Raw genomic sequence first — 17,186 nt, 5'->3', positions numbered from 1 at the left:
CTAGAATTGCCTCTAGTTATTTTGTTCAAAGGTTGATAATGAGCTTTAAGGAGAAGAGTTATCCATCTTCTTGTGTGCTATGTAATTTTATTCTATTGGCTCAAGTCTAGGTCTAGACTGTGCTATCCCCTTTCATTTTAAATCCCCCCCCTTTTTTTTTGATGAGAAGACCATATGGCACAGGATGTCTTGTTAAAGTTGGGACATTACATTTATTTCTTCCTCTTGATCCGCTAGATCTATTATTCTGTTATGTTACAAAATTAGGTGAGTCTGATGAGAACTGTTCCTTACAGATCATGCATTCTGAGGCCTTTGAGGTGTTTGTGAATTTATTGTGTAATGACTTCTTTTGGCAATTTTCTAGCATGGCAGATATATTTGAAATATCCAGAAGTATTTCTTTTTCAATATCACTACTCTATTTACCCTCACCCTATTTGTTTTTAAAACTGGAAATATTGAAAATATGCACAACAACATAAAGACTCATATAACAAAAATATTATTTTAACCAGTTTAACCACATGACAATTTTTAAAATGCATTCTTCTGTTGATAGGCATACGGGTTATTTTCAATATTTTGTTATTGTAAATAGCAATACAAAGAACATTACATTTAGGGGTCTTTGACTACCCCCTGTAACAGATTCTCTAGGGGATGTGCCTAGGAGTGGAATTGCTGAGATTGGAAAACATACTTATATTCAATTTTATTAGATATTACCAAATGTTTCTTCAAGGTGTACCAATTTATTACTCCATTAGCAGTTTATGAGAGTTCTTGCCAACACCTGGTACTGTCACCCTTAAAATTTATTGCTAACCTGATGGGTGTGAAATGGTCTCACATGGTGGTTTTAATTTATATTTTTGAGATCACTGGTTAGGATGAGTATGTTTTCATTTGTTCATTATTTATTCATGTTTCTTCCTCTTTGACTTACCTCTTTATACCCTTGGACTATTTTTCTATTGAGCTTTTTTTTTTTCTCTTGTTTTTCAGAGTCCTTGGTAAATTTTGGATATCATCCATTGGTGGCTCTATTTATCGTATATTCTCCTGGTCTATAGCTTGTTTTTTTCACGTTTAGCTGTCTTCTGTTGTACTCAAGTTTTATTTTTTAAGTGTTGTCAGTAGTATAAGCATTTTCTTTATTGTTTATACTTTTGGTAACTTGTTTAAAAAATTATTTTTTTTTTACCCTGGAGACATAAAGGTTGTCACTCCTTATAAATATTTAAAATTTTTGTTTTTCAATTTTTGGTTTTTTAAACCACTGAAAACTTGTAGACAATAGTCGAACTTATTAGTTTTGCATATATTTAAACAATGATCTGTCCATAATTTATTGAATAAATTATTTGTTCTTTGTTATTTTCCATTGGACTAATTTTCCAAGACCCCATTATCTGCATTATTAGAGTTTTGTAATGTGATGTTTTGTTACTACTCTGTCCAATTACCTCAGGTTGTGCTTCATTTCTGAAACCTCCTCAGCTTTTAGTGTTCCATTGCTTTTCTAAGTAAATTTTTCATCAGGTTTTCAAGTTCCACAGAAATCTCTCTTGGAATTTTAATTCAAATTACTTTATGTACGAATTGGAGCCAAATGAAAATCATTATTGTTTGACTTTCTCTACCCATGAACATCATATATTTCTTTTTTTGGTTGTTTTTGCCGTCCTTTTCTACCTTTCAATAATGTTTTGCAAGTTTTCTCCATATAAGTACAACCCAATGAAAAAAGTGTATTTCTGTATATCTTCAGTTTTTGTTACTGTTGTAAATGGGGTCTGTTAAAAATTACATTTTCTAATTGTTGCTGGTATGTAGGAATATTATAGATATTATATATTGCTCTTTTTTTTTCACCTCACAATTCTGCTGAACTCGCTTATAATTTGTCTATAGATTATTTTAGACTTCTCTAGGCTGAACATTCTGTTAATTACAACGTAATGCCACTTCTGCTTACTCCCTTCCAGTCCTCACATCTTTTGTTTTTATTGCATTGGTTAAGACTTTTAGGGATTCGGCTGAATAGAACCAGTGATAGTAATGTCCTCATCTTATGTTTGGCTTTTAAGGGAATGTTTCAGACTTCCCATTAGTTGGTATAATATTCACTCTAAGCTTTCGGTACGTATCTTTTTTAGGTTAATTGCTTTTTTTTTCTCCTAGCGTTATTTTGCTAAGAAGCTTTGTTGTTGTTGTTGTTGTTTTGTTTTTGGTCATGGGCAGGATGTTATCTAATGCTCCCCCCGCCCGGCTATCTATTGAGATGATCATATAACTTTTCTCTTTTAATCTATTAATTAATGTAGTAAAAATCATAAAAAATATTTTTATCACATTCTTGCATTGCTGTTATAAATAAAAATTGGTTATGCTTGTTTTTTAAGCACACTGCTGGATTTGGATTGATGGTATTTTTTTTAGGATGTTGTGTCCATACTCATAAGCGAGATTAATCTATAATTTTCTACTTTAAAATATCTTGGTTTTTGTATTAGGGTAATTGTTAGCGTCACTAAATGAGTTGGGCACCAGCACAACCACTCCCCTTTTAAGTTAGTGAAATAATTTGTGTTAAGATTAGAATATTTGCTTTCTACATGTTTGGTGGAATTTACTTCTCCCTTAAAAAGGCATCTGAACATAGAGTTGCATTTTTTTGTGGTTGAACATAATAATTTTTAATAACTATTGTTACATTTATTAGTGTCCCATTATTTAAATTTATATGTTATAGAGAAGGATTTGTGTATGTGTGTATGAAAATGAACCAATCTCAATGATATAACTCTTAACATGCATATATAAAAATATGTAATGCCACATATATTATTTAGACAATTATCTAATCAGTGGCATAATTTTAAAATTTGAGCCCCTATGTAAATCCTGAACCACTTTTTGGAATTTTTTTTTATTCCAAATATATAAGTTTGAGCGTGTTGGTGGCATGATAACAACTAAAATTTATAGGGTATGAAGTTGTTTTTTACATTTCACGCCTATAGAGCTCCTGTGAGATATGGCTATTCTATTAGACATGATTAAGGCCTCGGTGTTAGATAACTTTTACAAAATCTCATGGGTAGTGAGTGGCAGATTTGAGATTTAAACTAAATGTGTCTAAAAGAAAGCTGGTGTTGTTTCACATCTTCCTGGGAAATGGGTGACAAAGACAGAATCAGGTTTGATAATGAGTAATACATTTTATTGCTGTTATATTTTGAAACTGAGGTACATGATATATACCTCTAGGGAAACTGACTATGGTAAATATAAATACTGTTAGGGTTTCATGTACTGTCAATAGCGTATATACTGCAGAACTCCAGGGGGCATCATTTATATGGACCCCAAAGTAAATGGAGCATCTCTGGATTTATGCAATATGATGGCCTTTAATGCTGCAAAAAGGTACCTGCACTGCAAGTTTCTGAGGAGAGAATGAAACCATTCCAATGGGGATATACTTACTTTACAATTAGTAAAAGATTAACTGTGTTATTGGGCTGAGTTTTGGGATTCCTGTTAGTATATGTAATGGGGCTAGTTAAGACTGTATTTTACAAAATTTGTACTTGATATTTGTTGTTCTTAATCTTTTACTTCATGAAAAAAGGAGAATTATGTTTCAGAGTGCAGCTGATTAACCTCCAATTTTTTAGTATGCTGTAGGTAATATTAAAGAAAGAAGTTTAAAAGAAACCTCATAAGGTCTGGTGATTTGCTCATGAAAGCATTCTTGCAATACAATGGAAAAAGGAAGCAAGTATGTTTTATTAAAGGAGTCTAGACTTTGTTTCCCACTGAATTATTTTTTCTTAATAAAATGAAACTTGGAGTTTTTAGTAACTAAGGATCAGTGATAAACACTGCAAATGTGACAAGTTAGTCATGATGCTAGATTTGAAAATAATGAGTAGACTAATAAAATAGAATTTCATAATATGAACTTATTTTATGGGCACTAGAAGTAATGTAAGTTTTTTTTTTTTCCTGAGACTTTATTTCTGGCCAATGTTGTGCCCATTATATTTTATGTTTTGAATGCAAAACTTTTGTAGTATTTCTGATTTCCCCCGACACATCGATTCTTCTGTGCCCGTTTCTCTATTTTCCACTACATTTTTATGTCCTTTACCAAGATATATTTTTTTCCTTCTAAGTTCTTTCTTCACAGCAGTATCCATTCTCCCGGCTGGCTGTCAGTTCTTTTTCTCCTCTCAAAGTCATTTCAGTCATTGTTCTTTATGCCTCTCTGAGGAATAAAAAAAAAAAGGGCTGGTCTCTGAATTATTATTTCTCTTTGAAGCAAGGAGAATGCAGAGTGTGCTAAAATTCACTTTAATTTAATAGGCTCCCAAAAAAGTGAATTCAGTTTTTTTTTTCCTCTGGTGCCATTAAAAATTTTTATTTACCCTGTCATTTAAACTTTATAATAGATTACAAAAACTTTTAACATTAAAAATGACATGAACACTTGGCACTTTGCTTTATGGGCTTACCTTTAGGCAACGTATAAAAATAACGTTTCTCTAACTGTTGTAAAATCTTTGACTTCTCAAAGCAAATGTGTTAATATAATGTTTCTAGGTGAAGAAAAGCTTTAAGTTAACTTTTCTCTCTTTTAAACTTTTTAAAAGCTATGTGTATATTCCCAAGGAAGATCTTGAAGTCTTTTTATGACACACACATGCACATATTCATACAGCCTCCAACTTGCATCTTCCAGAAGTTAAAATGTTGGCTCATTGACTAGGACATAGAATGCATGTCTTTATAATAACCACAAAATGGGTGGAAGTTATGTTCTGTTGAAACCTATTCAACCCTAATGTCAGTCCTATTTCACTGTGTCTAGCATCCATTTGTGTTTTGCAACTCTGCTTTCTGAGATCTGGTAGTAATGACGGTGATGGAGGTGGGATGGGCAAGGCTTGTCAGTGACATCTTCCTGTGGAATGACCTTGGACTTCAGTGTGAAGAGAGAGTGGTGAAGACAGGCGAGGGTCAAAATCTGAGTTAGTCACAACTAGCTACATGTAACCTTCAGGTGATTTTACTTGATATTTACACAGAGTACAAAAATATCACATATCTTGGGGAAACAGAATAATCTGGGGAAAAAAGGCACATGGGAACCTCCAGTTGTAGTGAAAAAAAATTAGAACAGAGTATAATATAGGTCAGGGGGTCTCAGAATATCATAAACAAATACGTTAAGTGTATAACACAATTTAACAAAAATATAATTAGGGTTCCTTGAGTAAAATATTTCTACTTTCAACATTGACCACAAATGCCCCTTTAATTTTTCTTTATAGCCAAGTCTATTATAACATTGGTCTAAAGAACACAAAGTTTTACTGCTTTATTCATAAAGAAATCTGAGAGGGTAAAGGATAAACAGAGCATTAGTTTTCATTCTTCAGCCTGCCTTTTCTCTAAGTCTAACTTACCCAGTTTTCCTTGTGAAGTATAAAGTGTATTTGTATCTAGATTTTGGATCATAATTTCAGCCTCTAGAATTTCCTCTCTCCACTGCTCTTTTTTTCTCCTCCTCCCCTCTCCTCTCTTGGAATTTCTGCTGTATTCATTTTATTTTATATAACAAATTTGGTAATCTGGATATTATGCCTATATCATTAGATTTCTCCATTTTTATCTTGTACATTGGAGTTAGGGATTTATGAAAATATATAGCTGTGCACAAAACTCAATACAAATTTTATTTATTTCTGGGGGATATAAGACCCCAATGGTACCTGAATTTTTCAAAAGTGTTATAACAATAGTACCTTCGGGGAGCTGGCTTTGGTCTACGTAGAGAGTTTAGCCTTAATCTCAATCTAAATTCTATATTCCCGATTCAATCTGACCTTCCCTTGAGAGTTACATCACAGAGAGTCTACATGCTACTTAAAATCAAATGCCCCGCAAAAGCAATTAAAGTAAACTTTATTACTATTGTTTTACTAATCTTTTATGAAGAAAAGATCAATGAGAAATAAAATAGCAACAGAGGCTTATTCAAGACAATCTCGAATGCCATTGAAGCAGTAGACAGTTCGTTCTTTTTATCTTTCATATACTGATTTGATTGAAAAGATTTGACACTCAATCAATTTATTTCAGGTTATATTGGGTGAGGGGGGTATACAAATAAGATATGAGAATCAAGAGGAAACCAGAACTAGATGTCGGCTCAGAATCCCAGGCGGCTCCAGGGATTTGGACAACAGGAGTGAATTGATTTTGAGTCAAGGGCTCTACTATTAATATGATTCAGTTATTTTTCGTAAGTCTGCTCCAGTCTCCTCACTCTATTGACTGTATTCTTCACCCTCCATTCTCTTACGTGTCTTTTCTCTACCCTCTGACTTCTACTTCTAATTTTGATTTACTCATAAATTCCACTGTCACAGTTTCCTTCATCCTGTATTTTTCCATGAATCTTGCTGGCTTTCTCTGACAGCTGTAATATTCTCCCTCTCTTTCTCTTTTTATTTTTGTTTTACTTTTACAAGTTTAAATTCCCTAAGATAGAGTAGAGGTTGTTTTTTTTTTTTTTTATTCTTCATGTCAAAGCACATTATAGATTGCTAGATAGGCTGTGGATTGACTCCTTAGAGGTCAAATGATCTCTGGTCCAATCAGCAGGTGCTGCCCCAACTTTGACACATGGCTGCCTTGGGCTGCCATTATGCAGAGGCTGAGGGCATGGGCGTTTTCCATTAGAAGGGACTCCTGGCATGTCAAGCACCATGGTTAACAAACTGGGCTGCTCTAGAACCTCCAGTTTCTTCTTTATGTATAATCCAGTGATCACTGCTTTCATAACAATGACCTAGAAGCACAAGATTCTGAATCTCCTCAACATCTGGAAAACAAATTATGTTCAGTAGAGTTTTGGTGTTATTTAACTGTATTTTAATAGTTTGAAAGCTGATAATTTCTCTATATCTTTACACAGTAACTCTTAATTACCCACAAACTATTTCTATTAATTAGGACACACTAATTCCCAACAAAAAGCAATTATTTCTGTACTGAGAAATCTTAGCATTTTAGAAAGAAGTTCTTTTAATTTTTCTCTCAGCTGTGAAATAGTGGATGGCAAAAAGCTGTGGCAAATTACCTTATGGATCTTTAGTATGTTTTTTTTTCTTTAATTTGCTAGTAAGTGCCAATCACAATTTCTGTTGATCCTCAATCAGTTGTCAAAATGTGTTAAATTTTCTCAGGAAAATGTTAGACCTAATAAGCAATGATGAACTTTCCATTAGAAATAAAGTCATGCAAGTAAGGGTGATCACATATGAGGTATATCTGGAATATTCTTAAACCTCAGTTCAGTAATGATTCATGAGTGTGCAAATAATTTGATTATAACATGATTAAAGTGCTAGGAGTAAACACTTCCTAATTTTTACTACTGTGAGGCACACTTATCTTTTTAACCCTCATTAATATTTACGACTGTCACCTGTGCTACAACCGTAAGTCTAAACTGCACAGTTGAGCTATCTGATTGGCTACTGAAAGAGCAATGAAGAATGTAGGGCTCAGGAGAATTCAGATAATTCTACAAATAGTGCCTTTAGGTACTATGAAATGGTCACAATGTATTGCTTAATCTGTTTGGGAAATATACCTACTCTTATATTTATTTTCATAATCTGAAAGAGGAACTATATAACAGAGATGTCCTTAAATACTAAGAGATTATGTTCAGTTGAAAGAGTGGCCTAATGGGCGAGAGGGTAGTTAGAAGGGAATCACTATTAATCATCTGCTGTGTACCATGCATCGTGCTCTATTTGTCTATGAAACATTTGTACCGCTCATGTTACCATGAGAAAGTTGGCTTAAATACTGGCTTAAATAATGTCACGTAATTTCTAAATGAAAGATCTCAAAACCAGGCATGATTCTTTTTCGCTCATGTCCAGTGTTCATAATCTAGTGATGACATGCTGCTGCTCTACTTGGACTCCTCTCTGATAGTCTTCATTAATTCTTCAATTAATGACGATGTCTTCAGCTATTTAATGATAGTTTCAGTATTCCAGCCGGTGCAGTCAGTGTGCACTGGTGAGAAAGCATGAGATGGAAGAGTAACTTAGCTGTCGATTTCTGGACTGTTAAAGAACTCTCAAAGGTCTTAGCTGTGAATACGAGGAAAGGATTGTGAGTATTTGCAACTATTTCTAAGCCCTCCAGCCATGATTGTTGAGTAGGATGGGGAGGGTGGTTGAGCAAAGCTTGTGATACAGAATGAAGACATTTTTTCAGTGGCATACCTAGTTCAGTTTCTACACTATCTCAGGGCAGACCACTAATTTCTAATCCTTATTTACAGTTTAGATTTTATGGCATATACTATGAAAAAACCTACAGCATAAATAAAAAAGTTAAGGATCAATTGGCTTTAGGAAAATAAGCAAAGTACTATAATAATCCATTGGTTTGGAGGCAAAGGCTCTTTTTTTTTTTTTTTTTTCCCCATGTAATAGGTTAATTCAAATTAAACCCATAAGGCTAAATGCATTGACCACTACACAAGTTCAATTTTATTCTACTTTGTAAAAATATGAATAATTTTTAGTTTTACCTTTTATTTGTTACTGATCTTATATTGTAGAACAAATTTCCAATGACTATCCAATAAAAAGTTATAACCTACATTTTCTAGTGTTGTGCTTAATCATAAAATTTCAGAACAGTGAGGGACTTTAGAAAATCATGTGGTCTCTACCTTTCAAACTGATTTATTGCCTTAGGCAATGATATTCAGCTGTGATTTGGTAACATTCCAGAGTGAGTCCAATGATCTAAAAAATATTGAAACAGAACTTAAAAAATAAATGCATGCTTGAATATTGAGTTGGCAGATATAAAAAATAAGTAAACCAGCTTGATCTAAGTATTATTAATAGAATACTCACGTAAACAATATCAGAATATGCATTCTGTTCAAGTGTATTCGGAACATTCTCTAAGATAGACTATATGTTGGACTATAAAACAATTCTCTGCTGCTTTTAAAAAATTGAAATTATATAGTTTGTTCTATGACCACAACTGAATTAAATAAGTTATTAATAACAAAATAATCTTGACAATCCTGAAATATTTGGAAATTAAACAATATGCTCTAAAAACACATGGGTACAAGAAGAAAAAGCAAATGAAATTAGAAAATAGAACTTAAATGTTAATGAAAACAATACATCAAAATTTGTAAAATGCTGCTAAAAGAGGGCTTAGAGAGATATTTATATCTTTAAATACCTATGTTAGAAAAGAGGAGTAGTTTAAATTCAGGAATCTCTGCCTTCACTGCTGGAAGCTAGAAAAATAACAACCGAAAGTAAGTACGAGGAAGAAAACAATAAATGAAAGAAATTAATGAAGTAAAAATCAGACAAACATTAGATAAAATTAATAAAAGTAAAGACTGTTTGAAAAGACCAATACAATTGATAAAACTCTGACCAGGCTAATTATAAAAAAGCAAGATAAATCACCAATATCAAAATGAAAGAGGGGATATCACTACAGGTCCTATAGACTCTGAGAAGATAAGAGAGGATATTTATAAACAATTTTTATGCTAATACATGTGACAACTTAGATGAAATGGACAAATCCTTGAAAGACACCAATTACCAAAATGAACTAAAAGAAATTAAAAATAATCTATATCTATTAAAGAACTTGAATTCATACATAGAAATCTTGCTTTAAAGGACTCTTCAGGCCATAGTTTTACTACCGAATTCTATAAAACATATAAGAAGGAAATATTCCCAACAAGGCTAACAAAACTCATTTTATGAGGCCATCATTTCTCCAATATCAAAACCAGCCAACCTTACAAGAAAACTACAGATCAATATTCTTCATGAAGATAGACACAAAAATCCTTAATAAAATATTAACAAATATACAATATGTTAGCATCACTAAGTGGGGTTTATACCAGAAATGCTAATCCTGTTTGCACCCAACTTATCTAAATGATACCTTTAAATTGGTAGAAAAACATAAAAAAAAAAGTTTAAGTTTAAAATTGTTTACTTTAAAATACATACATCTATAGGTTTCTTAACTTATATAGTTTCACAGCACAGTTCTTATTTAATTACTCTTAAATACTGTATATGATGTATTTCTTGTCCCTTGTTTTTCTAGAACCTTCCCATTAACATTAATATTGTGCCTTATTTGACAAAAGTTGTTGTAACTGAGAAGAAAATGGAGGAGAGTAAAAGAAAAGTTATCAGCTGCTTTTCTGACCACAGAAAAATTTTCTATTTAAGACCACACATTGAAAAAATGCTGTTAAGGCCACACACTGAACATGCAAATATTTTAAACTGGAAATTATAATGTTTGTTTATGGTAAAAAAATTATGTAATGTAAATAAGCAAGTCCCATGCTTTGAGAAAACCATTATTAAGCTCTTGATAAAACATCTCTATTCTATATGATTTAATAATGGGTCTGTCGATGGAAAAAGAACAAGACAGAATCAAATCAGACAACTATTAGATAAAATCAATAAAACCAAAGAATGTTTGAAAAGAACAACACAATTTGTGAGTTCCAATTTGGGCAAAACGGCTGTAGGACGTTGAGCAAGTGACTTAATCCTTTTGGACCTCAGTTTTTTCATCTATAGACTGTTTCTTTTAATTTTATGTATACATGAATCAAAGTAAGTTTCACCTCTCATGAAGCCATACAAATAAAAGTAAAGTCCACACTAAACAGAAGGTGGCAGTGTTGTTGAAGAAAAGGCCTAGATTTTAATCCTAGTAAATTTAGGTAAATTGCTATACAAGGTGTTTGTACTTTGATAAAATTAGTGCTGTAACAAATTAGTGAGAACCACTAATTTAGCAGGATTAAGATATCCTGCTATAACAGTTACATGTTTTTCTGAGGTTGATAACATCATTATATATGACATTGCTTTCATGTGAAATGAGACAGAATCAAATGTGATCACTTAAAGCTCTCATAAATATAGAAGTCATGCTAAACTCAGTGCTTTCAAGTGAATAATAATTATTGTTATATTGGTTTCAGGTATTTCGAAAGAGTTTGCCCAGCTATTATGTGATGACTTTCCTATATATATGTATTTGCAATTTGGCATTGATATTTTTAGTGAGGCAAAGTTTTTCATTTTTTGTTGTCCAACTTTTTGAAATGAAGGAGCATTCAAGCCTATGTATTTTAATGGGCTTTAGACAGCTTATCTTTAACACTTGGTAATGGAATTTAATAATTCAGTCTTTGTTCTCTGTCTTAAAATATTTAATAAGAGTTAAATGCTTATACTGGGCTTAAGATATGAAGTTTATATTTATGATCTATTGTTTGCTCCTGAGAACATACTAGAATATACTAGAAGAATACCATTCAATAAAGCAACTGATGGTAAAGGCATTTGTTCAATCAAGAGTGTGTTTAGAGTATTTCAGTATATCTTACCTGGGTCAGGTACAGCCCTCCCTCAGGGTTCTTCAGGTGCCTAAATTGGGTATAGATAGTACTTTTTATTGGGATACTCCTTTTTCCTTAGCATTTTTGGGAATATCTGCTATATTAAACAGTCTTCCAACCCAAATTGTCTTTCTGTCCCTCTGCAAAAATTTTTGGAAAGATGAAACTAGCAGAAAAGACAGAACCAGCCATGACAAAGATGAAGCATATAGATGACATGTTAGTGTTAACACCCTTACAAAACCCCTGTGTGTTTGGATTTGTGTCATTTCCATGAAGTTCACAGGCATTAGGAAGAAACCGGTGTCGAGAGTGGGAGGGCCTCTCCAGTTGTGGGAGTCGAAGCTTCCAGTCCTCACAATGCTGGGGCTGCCACTCTCCCTGCTGGTCAACCTGCACCCTAGTTACTGTGCCTCTTTCTGCAGGAAGGATGGAGTTTCTTTTTTGGTGACACCCTCTTGCCTCCTTCATGAGGCCAACTCTTCTCTGTGGCTATTTTATAGAAAGAGTCACTTCACGTCATGACACTACCTTGGTTTCTCCAGCCTGTCAGTCTAAACTGCATCTTCCTGTCTGTGGTAACTTCCTTTACTCTACCAGGCTCCTTCCTCCGTACTGCCACAAGTCCCCAGTGGAGGCAGCAGTCACAATGACCTCCTTGCTCTTCCTTCATTACCTGCTGCCACCTCAGGATGTTTATAGTTGCTGTTCCCTCTGCCTGGAATGCTTTTTCCTCTGATAACCACAGGAGTGTTTTGCTTCATGCTTGCAAATCTTTTTTGTTCTAATATCCCTCTCTCTCTGAGGGCTTCGCTGATCATCCTGTTTGGAATCGCTGTTCTTTCCCTCTTTTCCATTTTAATTTTCTCCGTGACACGTAACACCATTTAATAACTACATGCTTTATTTATTAATTTTGTTTATTGTTTGTCTCCTTACACTATAATGTAAACCCTATGAAGGCAGGAGTTTTTGTCTCTTTTGTTCATTGTTGCATTTAAAGTGCCTATAAAAAGTGCCTGTCAGACAGGAACGTGCAGTAAGTATGTGTTGAGTGAAGATATGATGGAATTTTCTCAATGGCATTTTCCAGGTGATTAGAAAAATTTTCTTCTTTACTCATTTTTTTTGAAATTATAAAAGGAACACAAGTGCAGTGGGGCAGCATACATGCTTTGGAAGCACAGTGGATGTTATAAAGCTATTTGAAAAAGATTCCTTGTATTCATAATGCAACTAAAAGCAACTTACAGAAACATATGTGGTGATATAAGCATGGAATTCATATCCTGCTGTCTAGGCTTAATAATAGAATCATTTTAAGGTATACTCGTGGATTAAAACCAGCTTAGGTCTTTTTGCATCTTGTCATCAATGAGTTTATTATTGTTTGCTCAGTATTTAGCAGACTACAATGATTCTTGGGCTGCCAGGTCATTAGGCCACAAAACTGGCCATTTTTCTTCCCTTTCTTTCCTTCCACTGGCCAACTTTGAAAAGTGCCAAAAGCACAACATTCTCTAGACCACTAGTCAAAGCGTGCTTCCTCTGAGGTGCATGTCCAAGTTACGTGCATAAGAGCTATGCAAGTTAGACATTTGTACTTGAAGGGAAGTATTCTGATGGTAGTTTATCAGATGCTCTGGGCTCTGCACCAAACTGGACAACACTCTTTTCCTCATAAACACCATTTATAAGTTAGTCTTTCGCTAAGATCCTCCTTTGTCATGAACAGACCTTTTTTATCTTCATATATTCTGATTTCCTCATTCTTTAAGGTTCAATTCAAAGATTACCCCTTCCTTATTTTTATCCTTGACTTTCCCAGATGGAAAGTGATACCTAATTTCTCTCTACCACCAATGGACTTTGATTGTCTCTTCATTAAATGTTAGTCTTGCATTACAAAGAGTTTCCACGCCAGGAGAAGGAAGAGACATCTATACTAACAACTACGACACAAGGTAGAGGTTGATATCAATATCTTTTTAGATAAAGTCTTCTGTGTATTTAGAGACAGAGCGGTGGCTTATGACAGCTTCACTGTGGAGGTAGTATTGGGCCCTTGAGGAATGGATACAATTTGGGGTGCTGGGGAGGAGAAGGAATAAAAGACTTGCCAAGGTAAGGGGTAGACAGAGGCACAGGAGAAGGAATTCCTATGAGAAACAGTAATTGACTCAAGGAACACAGTCTAACAAAGTTTATCGAAGGGAGTTAAATGAGAGCTAGGACTGGAAAGATAGGATGGACCAAATCACGAGGGGCTTTGAGTGCCAGGCCAAAGGAATTTAGACTTCTTTTGGAAATGGAGAACCATTAATATTTTCAACAGAGCAGTGACATGGATAGAGCTGTCCTTAAGGAAGGTTAATCTAAACCCGTGCTTTCATAGGGTGGCTTCGAGTGGGAAGAGACTGTAGACGAGGAGAATGTGGCAACAGTCAAGTGGTCAGTTGATCAAACCACGAACATAATAGCAGCAGTGAGAACGGGAAGACTGGCATGATTAACTGCCATGGCTGAGCCAGAAATGACAGGACTAGACAACTGATTGGTTGAATGAAAGGCAGAGGCATTGTGTCCAGGTTACTGTAGGATGGTATTCGTTTACTGAAATAAGAATATAGGTTTTCATGTATGCAGGAGGGGTGGGGAAAGAAGGAAATGTTGAGTCTGAGCTGCTTCTAGGAGTTCATCAAGGAGTGAATCTCTAATAGATTATCGGATGCCAGTTTGTATGAGTTCACGAATATTATCACGTAAACAGCTGAAAGTGAGGAACGGTGCTTGAAGTGTTTCATTTTCACCTTTCTTCTCTCCTGAGCCCCAGGACAGTGCTGTACGTTGTAGGTGCTTAGGAAATACATATCGATTGGTTGCTTATAATACATTAAAGCATTAAGCCTTTCTTAGGTAACACATTCCTTAAATGAACATGTCAGTTCCTCATAAAACACCTGGGTTCTCAGGGAATAGGAGAAAGGACAGATACTTTCTGAGGGGATGAAATGAGAAGGGAAATTGTGAAGTAAGGATCAGTGACCAGTCCAATACAATGTTGAATTTTGGGCAGATGTGAAGCAGGATCTGCAGGGAAGGTGGGGAAGAGTGGTGCTGGGCAAGCAAAAATAACAGATGCTTTCCATGTTGAATGAATGAGATAATTTAATTCAGTGTCAACTGTCTTCCATTAAAAAAAAAAAAAAGAAATTGCTGTGTTACGGTGACTGGGAGTCAGGAGACATAGCTGCCCTCTCTGAACTGGTTACATTGCCTGGGGCAGTCTTTTAACCTTCCAGTACCTCTCTGTGGAAAGAAGCTCTGGATCCAGAAAAACCTGGATTAAATCTTGGCTCTTTCATTTACAAGTTGTGTGCCCTTAGAAAACTTACTTAACCTTGCTGGTTCTTAATTTCCATCTTTGTAAAATGAAGATAGCGTGACTTCATACTTTTTTAAAGAAAAAATGAAATGACAAATATAAAGTAATTGGCAAATACTGGGATTGCAGTAAATATTATACTCTTTCCCCTTTTCTTCATTTCATTTTCTAAATCTATGGAATAATAGAATTGGACTGGATATACTATACGTCTTCCTTCTCCTGCCCCTTTTTCTTTCTTTTTTTTTTTTTTTTTAAAATACTATGAATCCTTCCTCCACTTTCCTGACAAAAGTTTCCAAGAATCATAAATTAATGCTGCCAGGAAAATGAGTCAAATAAATGACTTCCTTCTTTTCTCCACCTCTGGCACGATGGTGGTCCCTCTGTTACCCTTCCTTTCCTTTTCCTCTTTCTCTCCAGAAGGCTGCACCTTAGGCCTTCTAAAGGGAGACTACACTGGGCCTTTCAAAATATTCCTAAGTGATTAGGTGTGAAAACAAGCCTTTTTCAAAATTTTATTTTATTGGCCAATAGGCTAATACAGATGTTGGCAATCGAAAAGAAAACATTCCTTTGCTGATGGTGATTCGCGATTCATGTACTATTTGCTAGAAAAAAAATACCCTTGACAACCTGTGAGAAGGCAAGGAAATGGGTCCTATGGTAATCCACACAGATACATATGGCTGGGAACTGCTAAGCCCCCTTGTGGGGGCAGCTGCCAAGCAGAGGTGCTCAGAGATTGCTTGGTACAGTGAATATAAGATAAACTCTTCACAAAGTTTCTGAGGCTATACTTGATTCTTCCAGGCTGCCTACCTAAAAAAACGGATGGGGTCTTTCCACTGACTGATTCTGACTCTTAAATCCCAGCTGTTCAAACTTGGGTTAGAGTGCTTCCCTGACATTTGTTTTCTTTCATTTCACTTTTTCTTTCTTTCTTTCTTTCTTTCTTTCTTTCTTTCTTTCTTTCTTTCTTTCTTTCTTTTCTTTCTTTCTTTCTTTCTTTCTTTCTTTCTTTCTTTCTTTCTTTCTTTCTTTCCTTCCTTCCTTCCTTCCTTCCTTCCTCCTTCCTTCCTTCCTTCCTTCCTTCCTTCCTCCTTCCTCCCTTCCTTCCTTCCTTCCTTCCTTCCTTCCTTCCTTCCTTCCTTCCTTCCTTCCTTCCTTCCTTCCTTCCTTTTCACATTTCAGTTATTTTTAGTTAAAGAAAAACAGCCTTTTCCAAGGGCAAAAGTGAACTCAAGGTCAGAAGGAAATAGGGTGTGGGCATCTCATAAGCTCTTGCTCCAAAACCTAGACTCGAGGAGAGAGGCCCTCCCGGGAACTCAGAGGCAATTGGCAGCGGAGGGATGATGGTGGTGGCAGGGCTGCGGCCCACCTTAGTCACTAGATGGGTCTGCATGGGCTCTCAGGTGACTTCCGCCTGCCACTCGGTTGACAGGATTAACACCATTATTCTTGGGGGGCATTAAATTAAGGAATGACGCAGGGAGCCCAGACAGTGGTTTATTCAGTGGGATTCTGAATCAGCATCAGGAAATAGTCTTTATCTGGTGCAATCATAATTTCATTTTTCTTGGAGCAAATTCGAAGGAAGCTGAGGCCATTCTGGGGGTCAGTCTCATGCGTGGTGCTCCCGGTCTTCCAGCTGAGGTTGTGCCTGAGGCTGGCGTGCTGTGTGGTGGTGGGATTGTCCGTGCTGCTCTGGGCAGGAATGCCTTCTGTGTTCACCACGAGGCTTCCCTGCACGCCCTTCTGGCTCTGAAGTCGCTTCAGTGTCTCCACCTCTGCCCTCTCTGAGGGATCCGGGAGCTCTGTGTCGGCACTCAGCCCTGACATTTGCTTTCTGTTGCTTATAACATGCTTCCTTGTGTTTTGTCCCTGAAGTGTTCTGTATCATGTGCTTGTTCTCGTTATTATTCCTTGTGCTTACTCCTTGAATTTTCGGTTCTTATTTGAATAGAATCACAAATGTACTAACGCTCTTTGACTTGGTTCACTTCAAGGAAGGCTCCCGCCTGAGCCCCCTCTCTGGGTGGGGAGGATTCTTCTCTGCCTTGGCTCTAGGAGGTGCTTATCCGTAACTTTCAGGATCCACACCTAGCACCCAGGTTGGCCTACTGCCTGTTGGGTGAAGTTGACAATGGATGTTAAAAGCAAAATACCACTCCACAAAATAGAAAGTAAGCTAGTCCTCTTTCTATAAGTTTGTTTGCTATATTATTCAAAGAATAATGTTTTTCATGTTCATACCTGAGA

The 17,186-nt window shown here is 35.5% G+C and overlaps 1 protein-coding gene across 1 annotated transcript; it reads right to left on the bottom strand.

Moving 5' to 3' along the window:
• Positions 1-16,433: 16,433 nt before the first annotated feature.
• On the bottom strand, positions 16,434-16,766 carry LOC117038417 (dynein light chain roadblock-type 1-like). Its single transcript, XM_033135404.1, has one exon. It carries the CDS (start codon positions 16,764-16,766, stop codon positions 16,434-16,436), a length of 333 nt encoding a protein of 110 aa, XP_032991295.1.
• Between the last annotated feature and the right edge of the window lie 420 nt (positions 16,767-17,186).

Source organism: Rhinolophus ferrumequinum, chromosome 18 (genome assembly GCF_004115265.2).
Source record: "Rhinolophus ferrumequinum isolate MPI-CBG mRhiFer1 chromosome 18, mRhiFer1_v1.p, whole genome shotgun sequence".
Lineage (NCBI taxonomy): Eukaryota > Metazoa > Chordata > Mammalia > Chiroptera > Rhinolophidae > Rhinolophus > Rhinolophus ferrumequinum.
Note: the sequence above shows the minus strand (reverse complement) of the source record. Positions and strands in the feature narration are given on the sequence as shown.

What these genes read in the sequence shown, in the direction of transcription:
- LOC117038417 (XM_033135404.1), bottom strand. Translation starts at nt 16,766, where the DNA reads ATGTCAGGGCTGAGTGCCGACACAGAGCTCCCGGATCCCTCAGAGAGG.